At 39.9% G+C, this 17,398-nt stretch overlaps 1 protein-coding gene across 1 annotated transcript; it reads right to left on the reverse strand.

The window, feature by feature from the left end:
• Window positions 1-446: 446 nt before the first annotated feature.
• Window positions 447-17,394, reverse strand: LOC132404490 (granzyme K-like). The gene is made up of 5 exons (XM_059988646.1): window positions 17,134-17,394; window positions 7,444-7,600; window positions 5,928-6,075; window positions 1,294-1,569; window positions 447-633 (listed from the first exon to the last, which is right to left on the reverse strand). The coding sequence occupies exons 2-5, from the start codon at window positions 7,590-7,592 to the stop codon at window positions 451-453; spliced, it is 756 nt and encodes a 251-aa protein (XP_059844629.1). The 5' UTR covers window positions 7,593-7,600; window positions 17,134-17,394; the 3' UTR covers window positions 447-450.
• Window positions 17,395-17,398: the final 4 nt, after the last annotated feature.

Here is a 17,398-nt window from a genome sequence, read left to right on the forward strand (position 1 = left end):
TCTCACAGTTATCTTGACTACACCTCTTCCCACCCCGTCTCCTGTAAAAATACCATTCCCTTTTCTCAGTTTCTTCATCTCCTCTGCATCTGCAATCTTGTGTCCCTCTTACCTGATTTCTAAGTTTTGAACCTTCAGTTCACCAGTTAAAAGTTTGCTTGATATTTTGACCTAGATTCTAAATGTCTCTACTACCTACATCTCCAGACTTAAGTTCCATAAAGCTAGTCTATCCTCTTCCTGAAATTAAAGAAGTCACTTTCCCATTTCATAAATCAGAGAACAGTGAATTTCTCAAGTCAGGATTTTTTCAATGACAGTTTTTTTATTGTAAAATGTTATAAAATGCACTAAAAATTGGATGGAAGCAAGCTAGTCCTCCTAGCCAATTAATTTAGCATCACTGTAAGTAAAGCAGAATGAAGCAGGATGAAGCAGCATGCTGATTACTCAATACAGATCTTCAGCGGTTACATTATAAACTTGCACACCAATCGTTTTCTGAATCCAGTCAAGGTATTTCTTTGTCAGTAAAGTGTAAATCCCAGGTTTCTTGGGATCTGCACATTCCTTTCCATAGGACACAATCCCTCTAAACATCTTGTTGCATATCAAAGGGCCGCCTGAATCACCCTGGAAGTGTAAAAAAATTGAAGATCACAATAATTAACTAACACATACTGTACACTTTTAGTGACATCACGTCACAAAGCTTATTCATAGTCTAAGGAGGTGTGAACTTGTACATGGAGCAGATGGAAGTGGCCTAGAAGTTTAAAGTATTCTTCCCATTTTGACATGAGAAAAACTGGTTGAATTCCAGTGCTTTTATCAGAGGTAAATTTATTGGTAACCAAATCTTAGAGGGCCGTGCTACCATGATAAGAAGTCAACTAGATTCATGGCATGGATATGAGATTCTAGAAAATGCAACAACTACAGTATATGGCGAATGATTCCTCCTTAGCCAGCATGTCTCCATTTACCTATCATTTTTTTCTTAGCATGTGGGCAACATGTAACCTGAAAGGGGCAACATTTATTGGATATTTTTAGCTTCCAGAGAGGGTGATAATGTTGGATCACTTCTTTTAAAGCATTTTTTATGTAAGTGAGTGACCAGTTCAGAAAGCAGTTAACAGTTAGCCACAATGATGCCGGAGTGAGGAAGAATGGATTACAATCCAAAAAATTCAATCTATAGAGACCACCAGTGAACCACTGGGGCTTTCACGTACAATCTGGTGGCTTTATATTGATTTTACTAATAACACAGCTACACAGCTTACTCACCTGACATGAATCTCCTCTGCCCTTGCTGTCACCAACACAGATCATGTCCTGGGTTACTTCAGGACTGTGATTTAAATAATCTTCCCTGTTACATTTTTTGCGATCTATAACTTCTAGTTTCACCTCCTGAAGTGTGTCGGATGCATTTTCGGAGCATGAACTTGTTTTTCCCCATCCTGCCACCGTGCATTTTGTTCCAGGTTTCACATCGGTGATCTTAACTTTCGGAAGTTTAAGTACCTTCACATATTTGTTGATCACTGCACTTTTCTGCAACTGTAGTAAAAATAACAATTAATTCATATTTTTCCTTTTCTGACAATGGAAGACATTTTAGACTCATGATGTCATAGGAAGATACAACAGGGAAGCATGCCTTTCAGCCCACCATGTCATTCCAGCTATCAATGACGCATTTCACATTAATTCTACACAAGTACTATTTATCCTTGCCACAAACTCATGAATTCCCCCCACCCTTATCCCTCTTCCCATCCTATCACTCAACTACACTAAAGGCAATTTGCAAGGTCAATTAACCAACCAACTTACAGATCTTTGGGATGTGGAGGGATCGCTGGGAAATCAAGGGGATATCCCTGTAGTCAGAGGAAGAACATATAGATTCCATACAGAAAACACCAATGGTCAACTTTTGTCCCATCTAAGGTAATTAACTTACTTTTGGATTTCATCTATACAAGTGATGCTTTTATCCTTTTATGCCTTGTGCAGTGGACATATGTATGAAACAGTATAACCCCAGCAGTGGTGTTCTTTTGGCCTTGTTTGTGTAGTTAGCAGAATATATTTTTTTTCTAATTCTTTTGAGAGGATCAATGATATAGGAATCAGGGTAAATGTGACCAATAAAAGTCAATGCTGATTATAGTTAAATTATACAATTGACAGTTTGTCATAGCGTTAAGGTGAGGATGATAATCACAAAGCATTGATTCTTTATCAGTCCGGTCAGTTAATTTCAGAAATATTATACCTGAGTTGAAAATACTCAGATATTGCTAGAACAAAGGAAAAGACAACCAGATTTCATAATCTCGATGCTTTTTACAAACTCAACAATATGTAAAAATGAATGTACTTTGAATGCCAAAAATAAACAAATGGGAGTAGTGACAATAAACATAATGGTAATGGCAGTACACTGCAGCCCACAATGTTGTGTCAACCTAATTTAATTTGTAATCAAATACGCAACTAATCTAATCCTTTCTGCCAACACAATTCTCAAATCCTTTGATTTTCCATTGTCCTGTCTAAAAGCCTCTTGAATGCTTCTGCCATACTTCCCTCCACCATTACCCTGGCAGTGCCTTTCATGTACCCACCAATCTTCATGTAAAAAACCTGCCCTGCATGTCTTTGAATTTACCCTTTCTTATCTTCTCTAATACTAGACATTTCAATCTGGGAAAGAGATATCAACTGTCTACTCTATCAATGCCTCTCATAATCTTATAAACCTCTATCAGATCTCCACTCAGCCTCCACAACCCCAAGAAAATCCAAGTTTGTCTAACCTCTCTTTATATCACATGCCCTTCAATCCAGGCAACATCCTTGTAAAACTCTCCTACAACCTCTCCAAAGCATCAGCTTTGGGATGACCGGAACTTAACGCAATATTCCAGATGAGGCCTTACAAGAGTTTTATGAAACCCATCTTCTTGACTCTTGAACTCAGTTCCTTGATGTTTAAGACCAATATTATATACTTCCTTTACCATCCTATCAAACTGTGCAGCCATTTCAGGAAACTATGGATTTGGACTCAAAGATCACTCTGCTCATCAATACTGTTAAAGCCCTTGCCATTAACAGTATACGGCCCTTTTACATTTGATCTCCCAAAGTTGAATTCTTCATATTTGGCTGGATTAAGCTTCACCTGCATTTTACTGCCAATATCTGCATTTGATCTTTATCCTGCTGTATACTTCGGCAGTCTTCTATGCTGTCCACAACATCACAACACCTTCAGGCAGACGCAGCATGGATTCAGCAAAGGGAGGTCCTATTTGACAATCCTATTGGAGTGCTTTTGAGGATATAATGAGCACAGTGGATAGAGGAGAACAGATGGATGTTATTTACTTGGATTTCCAGAAGGAGTTCTATAAGGTGCTGCATAAAAGACTTATCCATAAGATAAGGATGCATAGAAGTGGGGGTGATATATTAGCATGGATAGAGGATTGGTTAACCAATAGAAAGCAGAGAGTTGGGATACATGGGTGTTACTCTGGTTGGCAATCAGTGGTGAGCGGTGTGTCGCAGGGGTCGGTGCTGGGCCCACAACTGTTCATGTTCACATTAACAATCTGGAAGAGGGGACTGACTGTAATGTATCTATTTTCTGATGACACTAAATTGAGTGGAAAATCAAATTGTGCAGAGGACACAGAGTCTGCAGAGAGATATAGATAGGTTAAGTGAGTGGGCAAGGTTCTGGCAGATGGAAAACAATGCTGGTAAACGCAAGGTCATCGACTTTGAAAGTAAAAATGAAAGAGCAGATTATTAATTAAATGGTAAAAAATTGCAGCATGCTGCTGTGCAGAGGGATTTGGGAGTGCTTGTGCATGAATCGCAAAAGGCTGGTTTGCAAGTTATCAAGAAGGCAAATGGAATGTTGGCCCTTATTGCTAGAGGGATTGAATTTAAGAGCAAGGAGATTATGTTGCAATGATACAGGGCACTGGTGAGGCCGCACCTACAGTACTGTGTGCAGTTCTGGTCTCCATACCTGGGGAAGGATATACTGGCTTTGGAGTCAGTGCAGAGGAGGTTCACCAGGTTGATTCCAGAGATGGGGGGTTAGACTATGAGGAGAGATTGAATCACCTGGGACTGTACTTGCTGGAATTTGGAAGAACGAGAGGAAATCTTATAGAAACATATAAAATTATGAAAGGGATAGATAAGACAGAGGCAGGAAATGTATTTCCACTGGTGGGTGAGACAAGAACTAAAGCACATAGCCTCGAGATTCGGGGGAGTAGATTTAGGATGGAGTTGAGGAGGAACTGCTTTTCCCAGAGAGTGGTGCATCTGTGGAATTCTCTGCCCAATGAAGCAGTGGGGGCTACCTCAGTAAATATACTTAAGACAAGGTTGGATAGATTTTTGCAAAGATGGGGAATTAAGGGTTATGGGGAAAAGGCAGGTAGGTGGAGATGAGTCCATGGCCAGATCAGCCATGATCTTATTGAATGATGGAGCAGGCTCAGCTGGGCAGGCGGCCTACTCCTGCTCCTATTTCTTATGTTCTTATCTAAATCCCTTGCACTAAGGAGGTCCCAGTCTAGAGTAGGGAAGATGAAGTCACTCACTGCAATAGCCCTGTTGCTTTTACACCTTTCCCTATCCTGCCTGCAAAACTGTTTCTCAATATCCTAGTGGTCATGGGGGTTGTGGGAGGGGGGTGTCTGTAGTATAATCCCATCAGAGTGACTGCTGTTTTCCTTAGTTTTGTGTTCTACCCATATAGACCTTTGACTGCTCACCCCCACCACCCCCTCCAAGACATTCTGCAGCAGCTTTCAGACGTCCTCGACCCTGACAACATACCATTCTGATGTCTCTTTCCCAACCACAGAATATCCTGCCTGCTCCCCTAACTACTAAGCCTCCTATCATTATTACTCTGCCTGACTTTACCAGCCACAGTGCCACTGGCCCAGCAGCTGCTGCACTGTCCTGATTGGCCATCTCTACCAGCCAATCTAAAGATGTATTACTGCTGGGATCCTGCACTGTCTGTCTCTTCCCATTATCTCATTTTATCTCACAACATTTTAAAAATGTATTTTCAAGCAACATGTGGAACTGGAGATCGGAGGAAAAATGACAGAACGTAGCTTGATCCCTTTTGAAGATCAGAAAGTGCTTATCAACAGTTTATCTTCAGAGAATGTTATCAAACTTTTAATGCAAAATTTTATGTTCCACTAATTAAAAAAGGTAAATTTTCTCACAGTTTCGGTGGGTAGATGATTAAGAAGACCCAGGTTGGCACAGAGACAGTTGGTGTCACTGGGGAGAATTATAATTGGCTCAGTCACTGTGGGCTCAAGTCATGAAAGAAAATATCATCAGATCATTCTTAAATGATCTTTGCTGAAATTTATTTATGTGCCTACTGGGTAATGTCAAGTTTCACTGTGGTGTCCTCCAGAGTCCACTAGAATCAAGCAGCTTTCTAGATATCACCATAACTATTTTCCACATGGTAGCATAGTGGTTAGCACATGCTTTACAGTACCAGTGACCCAGGTTCACTTCCCACCATTGCCTGTAATGAGTTTGTACGTTCTCCCCATGATCAGATGGGTTTCCTCTGGGTGTTCCAGTTTCCTCCCACAGTCCAAAGATGTACTGGCTGGTAGGTTAACTGGTCATTGTAAGTTGCCCCATGATTAGGGTTAAATTGGGGTTGCTGAGGGGTTTGGCTTGAAGGGCCAAGAGGGCCTATTCCACACAGTATCACAATAGAATAAAAAAATAAAACTTTTGTCCAAGAGACCGACGGGGTGCAATATCTGTAAATTAAACATAGCTGTAATATTACATTAAGGATCTTATACACTTCAAATGAGAAAGGAAATTCATACTTTCAATAGCATGATATCATTTTCCGGAGTTTTACCATTGAAGTCAGGATGAGCTTCTTTGTCTTGAACAGTAATATTCTGTTGATGTTTTCCATTCCGTGAAAGGGAAAGCGTCCCGAGAACAACTCGAGGTTGATTTCCTAGTGATCTGTGCATCAAAAGAAGTGCTAATTACATTTTATTCTGTTTTTAATCAAAACTATCATTGGACATACATCAAGCAAAGAACAATAAAATATTCAGTAGTGTGTCATATCAGTGAACAAATTCCAAGAGATGATGAGATCCCAAGAAAGAGATAGGACTTCCTGTATCTTCTGGATGTTACCACTGAAGTGCTGATCGGCCACCTTCCAAAAGGAATTGATCTTAAATAACTAACTAAATAGTATTATCTTCTGTGATATACAATATGTGATAATTATTACATTGATCTTATCTTAGGAAATGAAGGAGGCAGGAAGTGTTGATGGGGGATCATTTTGGCCATTATTCTTAAAGCTTCAAGGTAAGTAAGGAAAGAGGAAAGGTTGGCCCCCAGGTTAAGATCTTCATTTGAGGGAAGGCTGATTTCATTAAACCAGGACCTGGTGAAATTAGATTGCAAATTGATGATTGTAAGTAAAATGACAGCTGACAAGTGGGATCTTTTAACAGAAAGTTAAAAAGAATTGAGAGGCAGCATGTTTCTGATAAGATCAAAAGGCAAAGGCAGAAAGATTTGGGAACTTTATAATGACAAAGAAAACCGAAGGTTTGATCAGAAAACTAAAGCACACATATGGCAGATATAGGCAACTGCTACTGAAGGAGTCTCTCAAGGAACATAGAGAGAATTTAAAAAAAGAAACAAGGGAGGCAGAAATATTCTTGGCAAGTAAGATTAAGGAGAATCCCAAAACATTCTGTCAACATATCAGGGGCAAGAGAATAACCAAGGAAAGAAAATGCCTCCATAGAGACCGTAAGGGTGATCTGTGTGGATCGTGGGGATGTGCATGAGGTCCTAGGTGAATAATTCTTAGATGTACAGGATATTGGAGATAATGAGTTCAGGAAGGGGTAAATGGAGAATTTGGAGCAAGTCAATGTGAAGAAGGAAGAGGTATTAGATGTTGTAGGATGAATACGATTTGATAAATTCTCAGGGCCAGAAGAGATCTACCTCAGGAAAGTCAGGAATGAGATAGCCAGGGTGCTGGTAGAGATTCTTTCCAGCTTATTTTAATTTTCCTGCAAAAATGAACAATTTTTCACTTCCCACGATACATTCCAATGGTAAATTTGTTTTTTTATTTGCCTACCAGGAAAAAGAAATGTGGATACTGAGATTACACTTAGGTTGTTGAAACAAAGATCTTTTTCACAAAGGTAAACATGAATAATGAGATTATCTCCATTTTTGAATGGCATGGCCATAATGCTTAAAACAATCATTTAATCTGGGTCAGCAACATGAACCAGTTTATATTTTAATCATCAAAATAACATTTCATTTAAGTATAGCATAACTTACTTTTTACAGTGGGCTGCAGTCAGTACCCAGTTTTTATTGATCAGAGTACCTCCACAGACATGTTGATACCCTTTGCCTTTAGCTTTTTGGATTGATACCATATAAGGTTTAGAATTGTGTTTCACTTCACGACCTCCAATAATTTCCATGCCATAATCTGTAATATATAGGTTTTGAAAAATGTTTCATATGTACTATAGTGTCATTCATTAATGGACTTTGGCTGTATTTAGGTGGTACATGACAAATAATCACTGAACTATTATAGTCAGGTATTACACGTGGAATTATATGATTAAAGTTAATAGATAATTTTGTTTAAACTAGGTTATAAGTAAATTATTCCAATATTTTGAAATAAATGTAATACCCTTGATGTTAAAGCATTATTTTACCAAATTAGATTGTCCATTCATGATTAAGCAAAGTTCCATTTCCTTAGGTAATGAAGCAAACTGTAGTCACTGTCTGCTAGATTTGGATAATACAGGTCATCATTGGATTAAGAATCCCCAACCTACAGACATTTGTACGTATGTAAAAGCTTATGAATTTAGTAATAATAATATTATTAAATCCAGAAGTCTGATGTAGTGCATATGTTTGGACCTATGAATGTCAAAACTAGTTTCTTCTCTTTCTCTACTTTTAGTAATTTTTCTTTCTTATCAGTCTTATATGAATTTGATTCGATTTATGCCAATACCGAGGAAGTGTGTTTACCATTTTTATGTATTTTCAGACTTATGGGGAAAATCAACATAAGGACGTGAGTAACAATGGAAATTGTTCATTGCGTAGGGACTTACGCTGCCATGAGCCAAGTCACTTTTCCCCATATAAGAGCCAATCAATGGTGATTTCCAATAAGTGGGAGTACAAATTTTGAATTTTCTTTTGAATGTCAGTAACATTACCAGATGTATAACGAGATGGTAAATTCTGTGGTTATAAGATTAGGAGTCATAGGCTGATACGTTGTATTTAATAGTTTAGCTCATGATTCCCAAGGCCTTTTCACCATCTACAAGTCAGGGTGGAATGGATTACCCTCAACTTGTTTGGAAGACAAAGCTAAAACACTTAAGAAGTGCAAAGAACCAAGTAAAGAGACTTGAAGTATACCTACTCTGACATCCCAGACATCATTCACCTCAGTGTGTCTGCAGTGTGTAGCATCTATAAATTACATTGATTTTAATCTTAATGATTACCAATAGGATCACTTCTGAAAGTTACAATCTCAAACACCAAACAAGATAAGGGGAAGAGGCTTATGAAAGTCTGCAGATTCTTTTCTAACTCATACAACATCCTGACTTGGAAATATTTTGCCGCTTCTTTTTCCTTACTGGGTCTAAATTCTGCAAATGACTGCCCTTTGGAGTGCCATTGACAAGAGAGGAACAAATACAAGACTGTTTAATGTCATTTCCAATACACAAGTGTAGAGGAGAATGATATAATTTTCTCCCGACCTGATGCAGCACAATAAGATAAAGAATACAACAATAATAAACAAACACAATAAATAAAAATACATATTACAGCTTATATATCTAGATTATCCTAAAGTGACACTAGACTGTCTGAGAAGAAATGATAAAGTGGTAGTGGCTGGGAGTATGGAGAAGTAGGTTAGTGGGTAGAGGTGTTGTTCAGCCTTAGTGCTTGGGAAGGTGACTGTTTTTGAATCTGGTGGTTCTGGTGTGGATGCTACATAGCCTCCTCCCTGATGGGTGAGAGGGATCCTTCATGATGTTACTTGCCCTTTCTGTATATATGTCCTTGATGGTGGGTAGGGAGGTGCCCGTGATGCATTGGGCAGTTTTGCCTACTCCTTGTGGAGCCTTCCAGTTTACCACTGTGTAGTTTCTATACCAACCAGTGATTCAGCAAGTTAAGATGCTTTGTACTATGTATCTGCCGAAGGATGTGAGTTTTGATGTGCATACATGCACAAAAGGAAAATCTCCAAGGTTCTTTTGCCTGCATGTTCTAAGCCTGCAATCCAGGAATCATAGAAGGAAAAAGACAACAGCCTGCTAAGAACATAGTTGCTTGCAATTTTTTTCCAAGTGACAATTTATCCTGGCAATTAAACATGGGCAAAACCATACCCATGCATGTGCACAAAACAGTAAGTCCTTTCAAGGACGACAACTTTTTTCCCCTCACCACTAGGGATCATAATTAATTAGTTACATTTCAAGATGAGAATCAAGCTTGTGATATACTGATGAAGAATGGCTGGGAACATTAGCTGTGTGTTTGGCTGGAAGCTGCTTGATGCTGACCTTATCTTCTCCCTACTTCCACTTACAATTGCCATTCCTACAGGTTGCTATTACCTGCACCTCCCTCTAACCTCAATGCCGGCTGTGAAAGGGTATAATGGGCAGCCTTTATTACTGACATGGCCCCTGAGATCATATAGAGGGTCTGGAGGGAGAATGGTGATAGAGGTGAAGGTTAATGGCTTATGGAAAATTACTTTGAGGTTAGTAGTTCCCCTTCTTCTTGGCACCAATGGGAGCCAGATACCAGCATTTCCCAGCCTGAGCCTTTCCTGTCCCGAAGTCACTTTCCACAGATAGTCTCATGGAGAACATATCCGTTCCCAGGCTTCAGTCCAATGTTCCAGGTAGACACTGATGACAATCAGTGAAAATGTGGAATCAGAAAAATTATATAATGGGCAGCAAATTCAATATTGCTTGTTTAATACCTTCTCCAAATTTCAAATTATAACCATTAATCCTCAAGGAAATAAAACTATTATTGCATCTTAGCAAGTAGATTTACAGGAATTTTAACACTAAGTCACATTTACCTCATAAATTCCATTATGTTTGTTACTTGTGCTAAAAACATATATTTAAACGAGAAATAAAAATGCAAGGAAATAAATATTGGCATAAATATGACTGAAAAATATGTATCAGACTTTAAAAATAAAAGGCTAATTATTGCAAACAATGCTCAATATATACATCAGCAATTAAACATCAATAACATAAATCCTAATATAAAGTTTAATTATTCCTTAATTTACTTACTGGCTGGGATGAAGGAGACGGCAATCAAAACAAACAGACTGAGCTGCAAAAAGTTCATTATGGCTGTTCTCGAACTCGTTGACAAATTTTCAGGTGATTTATATTAAACTCAAAGGGATGTGGTTTCTTCACTTTGATGTCACTACTATAAACTTCAAACCATGTGAACACTTATAATGATACCTGTTCCGTTATGAAAAGCCACACAGCAGGATCGATGCAAACCAGAAAGCAACAACTAATAGAGACTGAGGCTAGTATACAATTTGGACTTTGTCACTAAATATGTTGTTTGAAATGCCATAGTTATAGTTCTCATTTATTTCATCAATTAGTCTGCATTGAGTATTGGTGGCAAATAAATAGTTGTGCATGTCATCTGGCATTATGAAAGGAATTATGAAAGGAAGCTGGCGATTAATATCAAAGAAGATATTAAAAGCTTTTTTAAGTTTATAAAGGGTAAAAGAGAGTTGAAGGTAGATATAGGACCAATAGAAAATGAAGTTGGAGATATTGTAATGAGAGACATAGGGATGGCAGAGGATCCGAATGTATATTTTCCATCAGTCTTCACAGTGGAAGACATCTGCAGTTTACTGGACATTCAAGAGTGTCAGGGAAGTGAAGTATGTGCAGTGAAAATTATGACTGAGAAGGTGGTCAGGAAGCTTAATGGTCTGAGCGTGGATAAATCTCCTGGACCTGATGGAATGCACCTTCGGGTTCTGAAGGAAGTAGCTGGAGAGATTGCGGAGGTACAAACAATGACAGATCCTGGCATTATACCGGATGACTGGAAAATTGAAAATGTTACTCCGCTATTTAAGAAGGTTGGGAGGCAAGAAAGGGAAATGTAGACCTGTTAGCCTGACATCAGTGGTTGAGAAGTTGTTGGAATCAATTGTTAGGGAGGAGATTATGGAATACCTGGAGGCACATGACAAGATAGGCCAAAGCCAGCATGGTTTCCTGAAAGGAAAATCCTGCCTACTGCAATTTTTTGAGGGAATTACAAGCTGGGTAGACAAAGGAGATGCAGTAGATGTGGTGTTCTTGGATATTCATGAGGGCCTTTGACAATGTGCTGCACATGAGGCTGTTTAGCAAGATAAGAGCCTATGGAATTACAAGGGAGTTACTATTGGATGGAACATTGGCTGATCGGCAGAAAACAGAGAGTGGGAATAAAAGGATCCTATTCTGGCTGGCTGCCGGTTATCAGTGGAGTTCCACAGGGGTCAGTGTTGGGAACGCTGCTTTTTACAATGTATCTTATGATTTGGACTTCAGTATTAATGGATTTGTGGCTAAATTTGCCGATGATACAAAGATAGGTGGAGGAGTGGGTAGTGTTGAGAAAACAGAGAGCCTGCAGAGAGACGTAGATAGTTTAGGGGTATGGGCAAAGAAGTGGTAAATGAAATACATTGTTGGGAAGTGTATGGTCATGCACTTTGGTGGAAGAAATAAATGGGCAGACTATTAGTTAGATGGGGAGAGAATTCAATTTGCAGAGATGTAAAGGGACTTGGGTGTCCTTGTGCAGAATACCCTAAAGTTTAACCTCCAGGTTGAGTTGGTGGTGAAGAAGGTGAATGCAATATTGGCATTCATTTCTAGAGGTATAGAATATAAGAGCATGGATGCGATGTTGAGGCTCTATAAGACACTCATGAGACTTGGAATATTCCGTGCAGTTTTGTGCTCCTTATTTTTGAAAGTGTATACTGACATTGGAGAGGGTTCAGAGAAGATTCACGAGAATGATTCCAGGAATGGAAGTGTAACCTTATGAGGAACGTCTGGCAGCTCTTGGGCTGTATTCTCTGGAGTTCAGGAGATGAGGGGGGATCTCATAGAAACATTCTGAATGTGAAAAGGCCTGAACAGATTAGATATGGCAAAGTTATTTCCCATTGTTGTGCAGTCTAGGACAAGAGAGCACGACTTCAGGATTGAAGGACATCCATTTAGAACTGAGATGTGGAGAAATTACTTTAGTCAGAGGGTGGAAAATCTGTGGAATTTGTTGCCACGAGTGGCTGTGGAGGCCAAGTCATTGGGTGTATTTAAGGCAGAGATAGACAGGTCCTTGATTATTCAGGGCATCAAAGGGTAAGGGGAGAAGGCAGGGGTGTGGGGATGACTGGAAGAATTGAATCAGCCCATGATTGAATGGCTGAGCAGACTCGAAGGGCCAAATAGCCTACATCTGCTCCTATATATTATGGGCATAATCTAAGGTTTTCCAACATGCAGGATCTGCTCCAAATCACACAACATCTTGATTTGGAAATATATCACTGCTACTTTTTCCTTCCTGGATCTGAATCCTAGAAAATGTAGACTGTAGGATGCACAAAACCAAATCTCCAATGTTTCTGCCTGTGTTGTCTAAGCCTGCAACCGAGGAAACATGGACTGGATAGGACATCATCAGTTGCAATTTAGTGAAGTATCTGCAGTGAAATGTAATAGTGAAACTGTCTTATGTGCTCTTGTGAGAGGAAGTCTAGAGTCTCTCCACAGCTTCAGCAAGCTACAACTTGGGTCTTTAGGTGAATGGGTGTCACAGTAAGAAAAAAAAATGTCCTGATACCGTGGGTATCACGGTAGCTATTTCAACTTGAGACATTGGATTTCAATTCAGGTGTCCACTGTAAGGAGTCTCTGTATGACCTCCTTGTGGAATGAATTAGTTTTCCTGGGTGCTCTGATTTCTTCACAGAGTCCAAAGATGTACTGGGCAGGTTAATTGGTCATGTAAATTGTTCTGTAATTAGGTTAGGGTTAAATCAGGGTTCTAGGGTTTCGCTGAATTGGCATGGCTCAGAGGTGACAGATGGGCCTTCTCCATGCTGTATCTCTAAATAAATAAGTTTAAAAAGTGGAGTTTATTCTCATTCTTATTTATTTCCATTCTGTGCAGGGTCAAGAATTTAATGACTTTGTTAATGAGTCAGTTGCCCATTCAGTTCTACCCACCTCAGCTGAGATTGTATAGAATATATTCAGAGCGACCTGCAACTGTCAAACCATAAATTGACCAACATTGGCCGGTGCTATCATGTTTGCTGTTGTGTGCTGGGGCAGCAGGCTGAGGGTAGCAGACACCAACAGAATCAACAAACTCATTCGTAAGGCCAGTGATGTTGTGGGGGTGGGACTGGACTCTCTGACGGTGGTGTCTGAAAAGAGGATGCTGTCCAAGTTGCATGCCATCTTGGACAATGACTCCCATCCACTCCATAATATACTGGTTAGGCACAGGAGTACATTCAGCCAGAAACTCATTCCACCGAGATGTAACACTGAGCGTCATAGGAAGTCAATCCTGTCTGTGGCCATCAAACTTTACAACTCCTCCCTCGGAGTGTCAGACACCCTGAGCCAATAGGCTGGTCCTGGACTTATTTCCACTTGGCTTGATGAACTTATTTTTATTTAATTATTTATGGTTTTATATTGCTATATTTCTACACTATTCTTGGTTGGTGCGGCTGTAACGAAACCTAATTTCCCTCGGGATCAATAAAGTATGTCTGTCTGTCTATCTTAAAACAACCACTCATTATATCTAATATAAAAATGTTAAGCCAAAATATTCACAAAATGTGTTTGAGGCTAAAGGCAAAAAGCCAGTTGTGATGAAACTCCTTAGTTATAAACTCAAGTCTTCCTGTGCCTCTGAGAACTGAATTTGTTTTCTTTTAGAAGGATTAATGGATTTATCATTCACATCCTACATTACAAGAGCTGTGGTAAGCGACTGCCCTTCTTCCATTTTCTAGCTGCATGGCATCTGGCACCATTCTTGTAAATATTCCCAGGCAGAAAGTTGCAGGAAATGGCACATTTTCCTTCTGCATTGAACAAACACTGAAATCTCCAAAATAATATCTCTTCAGGTGTTCTTAACTCTCATCTACATTCCACCCCTTGGTGACATCAATGACAACACACAGGTTCCACGATACCTTGCCCTCTCCTCTACCACCCCAACCTAACCCTTTGCGTCTCTATTTTGAAAGGATGTCAGGAAAAGCAGAAATATCCTTTATTAAATATGGGATACTGATGCCATTGTTTTCAATCCTGTTGCTGAGGTAGAAGATTAACCATAATGTACTGAAAGGTAGAGCAGGCAAGAGGGGATTCAAAATTCAGTTCAAAGTAAAGTTATTATCAAAGTATACAAATATCACTGTACACTACCGTGAGATTCATCTTCTTGCAGCATTCACAGTAGAACAAGGAAATACAATAGATCAATGAAAAATTACACAGAAACAAAGACTGACAAATAACCAAAATACAAAACAAGAAAACTCTGAAAATACAAGAAAAACTAATAATAATAATAATAATAATAATAAATAAGTTAAAAAGATACTGAGAACGTGGGTTGTAGAGTACATGAAAGTGTGGCCATAGGTTGTAGAATCAGTTCAGTGTTGAGGTGAGTGAAATGATTTTCATTGGTTCCGGAGCCTGACGGTTGAAGAGTAATAACTGTTCCCGAACATGGGGGGATTAGTAAGAGAGCATGGCCTGGATGGAGGTGGTCTTGTGGATGGAAGTTGCTCTGCTTTCTTATGGCAGAGCTACTTGTAGATGTGTTTAGTGATGGGGGTGGCCTTTCCTGCAATGGACTGAGCTGTATCCACCACATTCTATTGGATTTTCCATTCTTGGACATTGGTGTTTTCATAACAAGCAATGATGCAACCGGTCAGGATACTCTCTACTGTGCATCTGTTGAAGTTTGCCCAAGTTTTAGACAACATGGCAAATCTGCACAAACCTCTGAGAAAGTAGAGCCACGGCCATGCTTTCTTTGTAATGGCACGTACATGCTGGTCCTGGGATAGGGATAAACGTATGATGATCCTTTGCCACTGTCATGAACCATGCAGCTCACACGAGAAACGGAAACTCAACACCCAACAGATCAACTGGCAATGTGCATGAGAGGCCAGTGCTCAATGTGACAGATTTAATTGGCCAATGGGGCCTTTCAGGGTATAGAAAATGTGGATGTTTGGTTTACATAATTTTGAAGGAGTAGGCCATACAGTCATTAATAAGGTCACAGCTGAATGTTTAGAGTGCTGACACTTCCTTACACAATCCCCATATTTTTCAACTCCCTAATATCCAAAAGCCTAGCAACTTATTATTATCACTATCTAGTGTGAAATGAAATACGTTGTTTTGCATCAGCACTGCACTGCAAAAATATAACATCACAATTAATTACATAATAAATATAGAGTGCGATTGGTTATGGCACACATCAACCATAGCCTACTGGTCAACCCTGACGCTTTGCAATTCACCTACTGGAGCAACAGGTCAATGGCAGATGCCATCTCTCTGGCACTACACTCTTCCTTAGAACACCTGGAGAATAAAGATGTATCTGTAAGGCTCTTTTTCATTGACTACAGCTCTGCCTTTAATACCATCATTCCAAATAAACTGATTCCTAAGCTCTGGAACCTGGGTCTTAGCACTCAGATCTGCAGCTGGATCTTCAACTTCCTCACAGACAGGACCCAGGCTGTAAAAATAGGGGACAAGCTCTCCTCTACAATCACTCTGAGCACTGGTGCCCACAAGGCTGTGTACTTAGCCCCCTGCTGTACTCACTGTACACCGATGATTGTGTGGCCATGATTGTGATTCAATCGAACTCAATATATAAGTTTGCTGCTGACACCACAATTGTAGGCTGTATCTTGGGTAATGATGAGTCTGAGTACAGAGAGGAAATTAAGAACCTGGTGGCATGGTATGAAGACAATAACCTATCCCTCAACATCAGCAAGACGAAGGAATTGGTTGTTGACTTCAGAAAGAGTAGCGGACCGCACGACCCCATCTACATCGGTGGTGCACAGGTGGAACAGGTCAAAAGCTTTAACTTCCTCGGGGTGAGTATCGCAAATGACCTGACTTGGTCTAACCAAGCAGAGTCCACTGCCAAGAAGGCCCACCAGCGCCTTTACTTCCTGAGAAAGCTGAAGGAATTTGGCCTGTTCCCTAAAACCCTCACTAATTTTTATAGCTGCACCATAGAAAGCATTCTTCTAGGGTGCATCACAACCTGGTATGGAAGTTGTCCTGTCCAAGACTGGAAGAAGCTGCAGAAAATTGTGAACCTAGCCCAGTACATCACACAAATCAATTTTCCATCCTTGGACTCACTTTACACCACACGCTGTCAGAGCAGTGCTGCCAGGATAATCAAGGACACCACCCACCCAGCCAACACACTTTTTGTCCCTCTTCCCTCTGGGAGAAGATTCAGGAGCATGAAGATTCGTACAGCCAGATTTGGGAACAGCTTCTTTCCAACTGTGATAAGACTGCTGAATGGACTCTGCCCTGGATCTGGGCCGTACCTTCCAAATATCCGGACCAGACTTGCACTACCTTACTTTCCCTTTTCTATTTTCTAATTATGATTTATAATTTAAATTTTTATTCTATTTACTTCAATTTGTACTCCAGGGAGCGCAAAGTGCAGAATCAAATATCGCTGTGATGATTGTATGCTCTAGTATCAATTGTTTGGTGACAAAAAAGTAAAGTGTAAAGTATAAGTATAATCTAAAAAACTTACTGCATCAGAGCCTGGTGTGGAAGCTTCAGTGCACAGGTACAAGGCTGCAAAGGGTTGCAGATACAGCCAGCTCCTTCACAGGCACAGCCCTCCCCACCATCTAGGAGATCTTCAAAAGGCAGCATTTGCCACTAAGCACTCTGAGCATCCAGGACATGCCCTCTTCTCATTACTGCCATCACTGAGGAGGTACAAGAGCCTGTAGACCCACTCTCAACAATTTAGTAACAGCTTCTTCCCCTCTGCTATCAGATTTCTGAACATT

Source organism: Hypanus sabinus, chromosome 14 (genome assembly GCF_030144855.1).
Source record: "Hypanus sabinus isolate sHypSab1 chromosome 14, sHypSab1.hap1, whole genome shotgun sequence".
Classification (NCBI taxonomy): domain Eukaryota; kingdom Metazoa; phylum Chordata; class Chondrichthyes; order Myliobatiformes; family Dasyatidae; genus Hypanus; species Hypanus sabinus.

What these genes read in the sequence shown, in the direction of transcription:
- LOC132404490 (XM_059988646.1), bottom strand. Translation starts at nt 7,592, where the DNA reads ATGGAAATTATTGGAGGTCGTGAAGTGAAACACAATTCTAAACCTTAT. An exon ending in ATGATATCATGCTATTGAAA is followed by an intron (nt 1,570 to 5,927) that starts GTATGAATTTCC and finishes TTTTTACTACAG; the next exon opens with TTGCAGAAAAGTGCAGTGAT. An exon ending in GCAGAGGAGATTCATGTCAG is followed by an intron (nt 634 to 1,293) that starts GTGAGTAAGCTG and finishes TTACACTTCCAG; the next exon opens with GGTGATTCAGGCGGCCCTTT.